This window comes from Drosophila grimshawi, unplaced genomic scaffold, assembly GCF_018153295.1.
Source record: "Drosophila grimshawi isolate 15287-2541.00 unplaced genomic scaffold, ASM1815329v1 contig_1377, whole genome shotgun sequence".
NCBI classification, from domain to species: Eukaryota; Metazoa; Arthropoda; class Insecta; order Diptera; family Drosophilidae; genus Drosophila; species Drosophila grimshawi.
In genome coordinates, this window is record NW_025062900.1 from 17,979,143 (window position 1) to 17,990,175 (window position 11,033).

At 37.8% G+C, this 11,033-nt stretch overlaps 1 protein-coding gene across 1 annotated transcript; it reads right to left on the bottom strand.

Moving 5' to 3' along the window:
* Window positions 1-73: 73 nt before the first annotated feature.
* On the bottom strand, window positions 74-9,259 carry LOC6570082 (adenylate kinase isoenzyme 5). The gene is made up of 8 exons (XM_032741847.2): window positions 8,832-9,259; window positions 6,869-7,186; window positions 6,217-6,359; window positions 2,605-2,787; window positions 1,891-2,393; window positions 1,620-1,836; window positions 858-1,022; window positions 74-796 (listed from the first exon to the last, which is right to left on the bottom strand). The coding sequence occupies exons 1-8, from the start codon at window positions 8,851-8,853 to the stop codon at window positions 410-412; spliced, it is 1,938 nt and encodes a 645-aa protein (XP_032597738.1). The 5' UTR covers window positions 8,854-9,259; the 3' UTR covers window positions 74-409.
* Window positions 9,260-11,033: the final 1,774 nt, after the last annotated feature.

Sequence of the window (11,033 nt, forward strand, 5' to 3'; positions counted from 1 at the left end):
TGTATATACTCAATTGGTAACTTACTTGAATTTATTTAATTGTTTTCTTTTAGATTTTTATTAAAGTGTATTTCCAAACTTAGAGCTAAATTGGTTTCTGCATTCTGCTTGTTGCTAATTCCTAATACTACCCTCAATTGTATTGAAGCCTTTACTTAAATGTTTCTTACTAATCTTATCTAGATTTGAATTCAAAGAAAATTGGCCTAAATTCTAATGAGCCATTTTTGTTTTGTTAAATACTACTTTATCAAAATTCACCAACTAAGTGGCCTTAAAGCTATCAAATTTAAATACCAACGAATCAACATTAACAATCGAACTTAAACTACTACAAATCAGTTTGTTTCTGTTTTCCCTTTTCTTTTTTTAATTAATTCTGCGTGCAGACACCTTCGGGTAGACGATTCTACATGTACGAGTCCACCGGATAGCGTTCGGCCTCCTCGAGCATATGCCGAAAATCGACATGCTGAGCGAGCGGAGCAACAGGACCTGTACCGGGTCGTGCTCCTGCATGGCCATTCATTATCTGGGTGGGTCTTTTAGCAATAACCTGAGCGCTGCCACGGCTCTTGAGGTGTCCATTCATCATGCTCACATGATGACTGATCGTGGGCACCGCACCCGGCACATTCGTCTCCAGGTCGTGGAGTATGGCATCGGTTTGCTCGTTGCGCATCAGCGCCTCACTGACCTCCTCACTCTCCACCTTATTCGTCAGCTGTTGAATGTGGTTGCGTATCAAACGCTCGAACTCACGCTGCACGGAGGGACTGTCCGTATCGCCATCGACCTTGAATCAGTGTAAATTCCCAATTAGCTAACAATTGGCTGTGCATGAGCCGCACACTTACAATCTGCAATCGATTGCTGCTATCCATGGTCTTCAGCATCGGCAGCGTCTGCTCACGGAATATCTCCAGGCGACGTCGAAACGAGGAGACCGTATCGTCGATGCGTCCGCGACCCAGCTGCAATTTCGAGCAGTCCAGTAGAATGGTGGGCGGACGTTGTTTGTACTACAGTGAGAAAAGTGAGAAAAATGTAATTGGAACTTAACTGGATTAAGCCATAAGAAATTTTAAGCGCTTTAAGTATAAGCTATGAACCAAAAATAAAATCGTATTCTACATGAACTAACACAAAGAGCTGCATTAGTTTTACTGATGTGGAGTGACACAAGTAAGAGCAGAAGGGGTTGCAGTCCATGCGGTATAAGCCGAACTTGGCTCAAGTGGGCTTGGTGGCATGCGGAGTGCTTCTCATCCCTCCCAAAACAGCAGCTGGGCAATCTTAGTTGCGAAAGTTGCTGGAGTAATAAGAAAAATCTCCAGGACACTTATTTTGCTACTCCTCGTCACTTGCCAGTTAGAGATTAACAGATGGAAAGCCACTTTCAAGTCGACCTATCTAATTTCACTATTTCTTCTAATCTTGCTGTTTCCAGCCAGAGTCAGGAAAACGGAGTACGGAACACGATAGTAGAACGAGCCAATTCTGGCTATATTAGCCAACAATTGTCTGACGTAACCCAAGCTAAGTCAGGGGCAATGCCACTCATTAGCAGTTATATAAGTTTATATATTCCTATTCATTATTTCTGTTCATTTTCATACCTTGTTTTCAAAGTATTTGACCTGCTGTAAATTACGTGGATAGCCATCGATGATGATGCCAGTTTTGTCGCGCAGCTGACGAATATTGCTATCCAGCAGTTGATTCAGCGACTTTTCTGGTGCCATCTCACCGGCAGCAAGAGCTTCCTTGACGGCATAGCTCTCGGTATTCGCACGTGGCGCCATGTCCGTAATATTGCGAAGCAGACGCCCAACGCTGCATAAACAACAGTTTAGCAACGAGGATCAATCGGGTTCAGTTAATGCTCACCTGATGTGCGACCAGCCGGGATTGAGACCAACCGCCTTCAAGCAGAGGGTGGCCTTGTTACTGCCCGGTCCGCCAATCACCCAAATGATGGGCGGAATACTCTGCTCAGGTTCGTCGTTGGCGTCCATGCTGTGGCTGGCATTGGTGAACTTTGGCTGTTGTGTGACAACCACACCGCTGTCATCATCTGCACTTGTGCCACCGGTTCTCAGTACTCCTGCAGCTGTGGCAGCTGCGTTGGCGGCCACATTAGATATCACAGCGCTTGTGAAATTGGGCCCACTTGCCGCAGATGCGGCGACTTGGTCTGTAATTTGAGGCGCTTGGGCTTGACTAGGTGCGGTGTCAACGCTAACTATACTGCCGGGTATATCAAGTATCCCTCTGCCCATACCTGTTACTCCATTCAGAATGGCCTCTTGATTCTCGAGCGTGCTCAATATGTCTAGCACAGCGGTGCGAAAGTCTTTATACACCTCTGTGGGAGCACGCTCACCATTTACCTGCAATATGAAGTCAAAAATTAATAAAATTGGAAAAACATTTTAAACATTTTTATTTATAAATGCGCATTTCCACGAACATTTTCACATCATTTCTTGTATCATCATATCAAGAAAAATTATTCTTTAACTTATACTGTTCTTCTTTTATATTTTTTTTGATTTCTTGCTGGAAATGTGCGCATATAAATAAAGTTTTGAATTTACTTACGGCCAATAGCATGTCACTTTGATCAAAATAATCGGCGACCGGCATCACATTTTTGAAGAAATTTTCTAATTCCATTTTGGCTAAGGAGAGAACAACATGACCTAATTTAGCGCCATAATCAATTTGTTTCTGTAGCACCGATTGACGCCAGGATATTAAGATAACACCATTAACGACTTGTATCTGGAAAATATGAACAAGTTTAAAAAAAGTTTAATAAGTGAAATATTTGATTTAATATCAAAAGTATCAATTTCTGTCGGTATAGCCAAGTCAGTCTGTTCGTAATTCTGTCTGCTTAAATGCAATCTTATATAAAGTCACGCTCAATACTAGAAAGTTTTTATTTTTTTCTGTAGAAATAATCTTTAGATATACAAAAAAGACATTCATAATAGAAAGGACAACTAAAATGTAGAAATACAATCCTTTCTTTTTAGAAAACCTCCTTTAAAATAATAATGTTTCAACCTAAAAGTTAGAGCTATTTTTTTTTAAATTGACCTTTGAATTAAGCAAAGAATTCCCTGATTTTAAAAAGATAAAATAAATATTAAAATAAAAAATTCTAAATATTAATGTGAGTTAAGCTTGTCCCAATGTTGTAAAATTCAGGTCGATTTTTAAATGAAATTATGGCACATGTATTTTATAGATGACATTAAAAGGTAGCGTATATAAGTTTTCGTGTAGAATTATGGGGCAAGAACCAATAGATGATGCATAAAAGTTGACGTTTGTTTACTCAAGTACAAGTACAGTACGTGAGAAGTTTTAATTATTTAATAATAACGATAAATGCATCAGGCAATATTTGTATTCATTAAACATTTAGACAGTTGCTAGAACTGTAATAAACAAACAATTATTAGACAGCTGAATATTGCCTTGTGCACATTGCGACTGACTGTCGATGCATTTAATATCTATAATAAAATATGACTAAATATAATGCTGACTTTACCTTCTAACAATTTATTTAGGCTAGAGTACCAATTATAAAATACTGAAACTTGTAACTTCTGCGCTTTTTGTTGCGGCAGTAAATAAGTAAGAATCGGCCGGATCTAATCAATATTTCATTTGGCTCACAAATAAACAATCAGTTGATAGATGATTTCTTGTATGAGAAATTTTTTTTATTTACCAAGATAGTTATTATGTTATCATAATAATATCATGAAACTAATGCCGTCGCCCACCGGGACTGATGAATGACTAACATCCTCCCTCATCTTCTTCTCCTTCATCTGCTTCATCTCCTTCATCTGCTTCATCTCCTTCATCTGCTTCATTTCCTTCATCTGCTTCATCTGCTTCATCTCCTTCATCTGCTTCATCTCCTTCATCTGCTTCATCTCCTTCATTTTCCCCATTTGTCGGTGGTTCCGATTTACCAATGATTTTCTTCAGGGCTTCTTCGATTTGGAGAGCATCGCTGATCAACTTACTCAAGACGGCGTTAAACGTATCAGATCCAAATATACCATCGTTGAGCAGGTCTTTGCCCTTCTCAATCAATCGCTGTAGTTCTTCTTGAGCATCGCGTAAATTCTCCACCATTTCCTCAATACGATTTGAGCACTGATTGTTGTCTGATTTATCGGAATTGTTCATGGCTTCAATTAGATCCTTGACATAACCGGTATATTCATCGATTTTATCGTTTAACACCTGTTCAATCAGGCTCTTTTTGAACTCAAGCTCATCGATTGCATTCACTAAACTCTCCGTGAATTGTTTGATTAGGGCTTCAATTAAATCGCTCGCTTCCGGGAGACCAACTCCATTCGTTCCTTCCTCCACACGTTTCAGTTGCTCCTCACTCCATTTCAGCAAATCTGCAAGAAATTCATTTAGTTGGCTGTTAACCTTGTCAGCCAGCTTCTCGTTTAAATCGGCAAATACGGATTGCAGTTCATTAGTCACTGAGACGAGTTTCACAAGTGTTTTTAGCCCAGTTCTGAGGACCTTTCTCTTCATGGTGTTCCGTTCTGCATTCACTTTAGCCTGAAGGGCTGAAATATTATCCGATAAGACTTGCGCCAACTCAGCGAGTCCAGTAACTACGCCCTTCGAAATGGCATGGGACAAATCCTGCCCCAATTGGGTTAAATCATCCCAAAAATCGCCCTTGATGTCGTGCAAATTTTTGAGCAATTCGCTTCCTCTTGTGGCGCCGTCATTTCCTGCAATCCTTAGGCCATCGAGGATAGTGTTGCCTTTATCACCCAAATCTTCCCATACCCTGTCAAATATGTTGGAGGTTGACCTGCTCCGAATGCCACTTGCACACAAGCACAGTGTGAGCAACAGTATTACTCCCTTGATCGACTGCATCGTGTTAGCTGAGTTGCTCAGATGCCTTTGGCTCTGCAATTTGAGTGGCTTTTATATCGAATAGCGGACAGCAGTGCATAACATTGTTGCAACATTATTTGTTTTAAGTTAAATGTCAAATATTTAAGCAGCTGATGCACTTGACTTCACTTCACGCTTATTTGCTAGCCATTGTCCGCTCCGGACTAAAACCGGCAGTTGTCTAACTATTTGTATAACAGGCGAGCAACTGCTCCGACAACAAAATGCTGCGCATCACTGCAAAAGTGCGAAGCTGAGCTAAACTATATCAACTATACCAAAATAATTTGTTAAAACTCAATAAATACAAGTTATGACATTATGAACCTGAAATTTCGGTAAACAACAATTAGTTCTTCAATGAATAACATTCATAACAAGATATCCAACCAACTGGCTAATTGCAAGTGTTATTATGATTTTAACTATCAGACATAAGAAAAATCGGATTGATTTTTGTTATTAGTTTTTGATGTCTGCAAAGGTGATGTCTAAGATAGCTAGTTCATTGATAAAATGAATATACTACATTTTGGACAAAATCGATTTCGGCTAAACAAAAATACAAAAACTTTTAAAGTAACATTCAAAAGGGACATTTAACTGCAAGCTATTAAGAAATTCAGCAGCAAATCGCACTTCTATATCACTTAGCGAACCTAGAAACCATTTTTACTAATAAAATTAAAAATACAATAATCCTTAGAATAAATCGATTCAAGTTTAAAATAATACCATATTATGGCAGCCACCCAACGCTACATTTAATTGCTAGCTATTAAAACAATTAGTGTACCGAAATAGAAGCAGATTAGCAACTAATACCACTATACTTAAATATATATACATAATATATATCTATATATTTGGTAACAGCGTGCAGGTTTTTCAACTATATCTGTCCTTTTTTTACTGACACTAAGCAGTAGCAAAGCTCTCCTCCTGCATTATATAAGCCCCAATGTGCCCCTAGAGGCCACTTCAGTCAATTAGCACATAGACATACAAACACATGTGTGTGCATAAGTATAGATCATTCTTATGTACTCGACTGGAAATGCATAGGAATTAGGCTTAAATAAATAAATGCTGACCCATTTGACAGCTAATTAGTGAGAATGGTTCAACAGCAATTTGCTGGACAAATAAGAAGGCAAATAAATGAGACTCACAAATTGTTTCATCATAAATAATATGAATGTGCATGTCTGTTGTTATTTCTAAAAGTAATTGTGTGAAATTATTAATTACCTTCTCCGAATACTCGACAACGTCGCGCATGGATCGTGGATATCCTGATATAAGGTATGCTTTGGCAGCTGGAGCCATTTTCATTTCCAACATCAACACCTCGGTGACTGTTTTCGACGATAGTTGCGAAAAGTCTTGCATATCTGCAATGTTGAAGCAAATGTTCGATGTTATTCAAAATAAATCCAATAAGATTGGGGCAAATACAGAAATTATGTGTTCAACTGATTAAAGAAAGACAAGGCGAATTACTACACTCAGCACTAAAATTAAAACTCTACTGAAAGAAAAAGGGTTTTACTAAGCTAAAGAAAAGTTCTTCAAATTAGAAATGTGTTTTTTTTTTAAGAAGTACAATAACGAAATCATACTAGCCTTTAATAAAAGTTCTGTGTATAATTAAGAGATGCAAAACCCAGATTTTTAGAAAAATACAATATTCTCTTTAAGAAATATAAGTTCTGAATAATGAGTGGAGTTACCCTTGGAGACAAAACTATGAGGATAATCTAAAGTTGAAGACGATTTTCTTCTGAGTGTAGTTTTAAGTTTGTTTTGTAGCTTTATTTTACAACTAAATAGGTAAATCATTGCAGTGGGTAATATATATTTGGTAAGCTGATCGTACCAGATTCGTTAACTGAAAACTTACCATTCCCCATTGCATATTGCTGCAGCAGATCCATCATATTGATGTGCGTGACGCCTCGTCGCTCCTGCATGAAGGTATCGCAATGGGTGACCTTGCCACTACCTGGGCCGCCTAAAACAAATATCACTGGCACCTTGGGCGGATCGAATTTGATTTTTCCAGCGTTTTGCATATCGATAGCGCCGATATTGGCCGAGCCAAGTCTTCCATTCCCGTTCAGTGCCATAACGCTGCCAGCGGTTGCATTTGGGCCATTTTGATTCCGTGTATGATTCCAATCGTTGCCTGGTTCGCCGGTATCTTGTGCCGCGCTGGCATCTAAAAATACATATTTACAGAATTTACAGCCAGCCAATCTCAATTCCTTAAGTCTAAAGCGCTACAAAGCAACAGTTGAGAGCAGCGCATTATTCAGAACCGGAAACCGGATGTGCTGGCAAGTTAGAGACCCGCCCCCTTACGTGTCAAATGGCATTAGCACATTACCAGTGCAGCGAGCGGAAGCAATTTGCTTGTGGTAGGAAATTAACTGAACAACAAACCCCAAACACATCATTAAAATATGTTTTACAACTATTTAATTGGGGTGTTGCGCGCATTGCGTCACCAATACAAACGGAGTTATATGTTCATTCATGGAAAATCAGCTGCGCAAAAGCGTTGCCTACTCTTCGGCAGCCATGCCGACAATTTCGCGTATTTCCAGTGGCTGCCACATGCGATTAGCGGTGGTTCTCAGACCCAACTCGCTCTCCTCTACTCTCCACTCTTCTGCGTACCTGTGACACTTTTATTGATTTTCCTGCAGTTTTATTTAATTGACATGTTGTTTTGTTATTGTTGCTGTCCCTTTTCAGCCCACACCCACACGGACTTAATCTTTGTTCGACTTTTCCAGATTTTTTCATATGCGTTTGTTGCCCGTTTGATGGTCAACGAACATGTCCAAGGGCCAATAAGCGAGGCCGCGCTTGGCTCAAGCGCCCCGGAAATTACAGTGTTTGTGCAAGGTCCAATCGAATTAGAATTATTTTGTCAAATCGTTTTGTACCTAAATGCTCTCCAAACGAGTGTGTAACAAGCCAGATTGCCGCTTGTGACTCATAATTTTGTTTGAATTGTATTTACAGCAATTTTGCAATTATTTCGACTAACGAGTTTTTATTATTTTCATTGCACACTTTTAGGGGAATAGCAAATTCAATTAAATAAATATATAAAATCTCTTAAATTGTCACTTGACCTAGGAATACATTTCAAATTTCAAATATGTCAAAATAATGAAATACAATTGATTTTCTATGATTTGTTAACCCTTGCAATGCAATTTCGTGTATAACAACCTAAGAATAGAATTTTAAATTCGATTTTAAAAACAGAATTAGATATTCAGCAAAGTATATAAATTTTAGCTTAAAGCAAAGTCGAAATCTTTATAACTTTCAGAGCACTTCGTAGGAGAATTGGATTTGAGAAATGAAATCGGAACACGCGTATTTAATTTGTATGTAAACAATGTTTTCAATACTAACTTAAAGCATGTTGTGCACATTATTAATAAAATATTACAACAGAAATTGCTCAAAAATCAGTTTGAATCGATAAGCAATCTACTCACAATCCTTTTATTTTCTTATTCTATTTTTTAAATTTATAAGTATGTTAAGTACATAAATAAGAGAAAAAACACGTTTATTTAATTTCTTTTTATTTCTTTTTTTTAATATATGCTTTAACACTACTATTGATACCACGTGTCAGTCGAAATGCCTCATATAAATCATTTATTTATGTTGGCCACTCATTAAAGTATGACTGGAATCGATATGCAAGCCAATTGCAGACACAATATTTGTATTACTATAGAACCATAATGTACTCGAGCTACAAGCTGGTTGCTTTGACTGTTGCTTTGAGCCGGTTGTGTTATTGTGGCCTGTTGGTCAAAAGCTGAGTTGCTTACCTGTGTCTAAGCAAATACCCATTATCCATTCGGTGGCCAGTATAGCAGAATTTTCGCAATACTGTTTGGCTGCTCTACCTCTCTCTTCCACACACTTAACGCATAGAGTAAGGGAGTTTAGTTAGTTGGTAACACAATTCAAATGGAACTTTCCACTTGCGTTTCGGATACATTCACTCGTTAAATTTTCTCATAAGCCGAATACTTGTTTTCAGATTTTATTTGCTATTGTATGTGCTTCCGCTAATTTTTATTTAATTTTTTTTCTTTCTTTTATTTTGTATTTGGTATCTCTGGGAGACACGTAAATATTTATCGTCGACAACACGCACAGGGAAATTATTTACTACATAGCGCCGGTTTTTTCAAGCAGGTCCGTTACCATAGCCCTAAACGCGTCGTGTAACCCTGATTTATGACTGCGATTGGTACTATTGTAGAAAATGAAACAGGTTCTGCTGCCCGAGCGTCCGAAACGAGACTGAATTTCAAATATGACAAATGCTTCGGTTTTTACCTACAAGCCTCGCCTGTTGGTCAGCCAAACAGGCAAACAGCCAGGCAAGCGCGCTTTTCCAATTAATGAATACTTTATGAATTCCAGTCCAGTTCACATGATTTACAATGCATTCGTGTGGGTGTCCCAAACCGGGCAACTTTTCTACCAGCACTGGAAAATGGTGCACAACACCCACATATCAGTTAGTTATTGCTCTACCAAACTTCGTGTGTGCCTGTGCCGAAGTTTGTTTATGCAATCCAAACAATGTCCTGGCCAGCCTGGTGCGTTCTCACTACTCCTTCAAATGCTTCCGGTTCTTTTCTTGTTGTCACTGTCATTTCATATTGTTGTGTTACTGCCATCCTGTTGTCTCAGATGATTTTTGTTATTCTTGCTGTTGTTGTTTTTGGGTATAAATAAATCCTCTAAGGTGCAGCTGTTCGGACTTCAGCTTAAGCCACATAAATAGATGAGTGATTGAAAAATGTTTTTTATATTATTATTATTATTTTTATGAATTCACACTTAATTCAGATTGTATACCAAACAAATTAAATTTGGAATATTAAGCTTAAGCTGTTCAGACTGCATATAAATAAAAATAATTTAATTTTTAATGTTTTACTATTTGATTGCATTCTCTGATGCATAAAGTATATTTACTAGCTCAGTCTCATTAGCAGATTATTTCCTTTGCTAACCAGTCTCTGGCTTTTGAAGCGATCGTTTTGATATATGAGTTATTGTATGAATAACTTTTTTTATTTACCAAGATATGCTCGATATGCTAATTTCGATAATCAAGTATTTGCTAATACTTGTTATGTATTTTTAAATTACAGTTTCAAATATTTAGTTTACTATGTAGAGCTTAGATTATTGCTATGGTCTTAATATTCTCTATGCAAACTAGTCCTCGATTTTTATAGCTATCTGTTTGAGATGTGAGTTATTGTATGAACAACTTATTTGTTTACTAAAATATGCTTATTTGTATTATTCTTTGATCGCGTAGCTGTAATTTCATTACGATAATCAAGTATATACAACCTTGTAATATGCATTTCCACAAAATCTATTTATTTTACCATTGTAGTATATTGCTCTGCTGCTGAATGTATTTCAATTATCCACACCGTAGGTGAAATGGTTCACTTTAATGGTCTTAAGCAATTATGCATATCGGGCTTCATTCAAAATTACTTGGATGCGTTGTTTATTGGTAGAAAATTGCACAATAATGACAGAGCCATAAATCTAAATTGTTTAATTCTGGGGGCCTAACAATGGAATAGAAAAGCTGTGATGGTTTAGTGGTAAGAACCAGAGTTATTCAATTAATATTTCACACTATTGATTGTGTTTAATTATGGTGCTAGTTTGCGGTGCAGTGTAATATAATCATTGACTTGACATTGACAGCTGTCGAAATTTCCGAAAGTATTCAATGAACGTCCTATTGGTTTCGGCCTGTTGTCCTAACGATGATGAGGGCCAGTCGGGGCGCATGGAGAACAGGTCAATAGGCGCGACAAGGACATGAAAAGAAGTTCAAAGCTCAAGGAAAACACATATCGATCAAAAATGTTCACATATCGATCGGTGCCCTAAACAGATGCGACGTTAATTTGCGGTGGATATTGTGACATGCCGTGTCACTCAAGGACAGTAACGACAAACAAGATTGGCACACACACAAA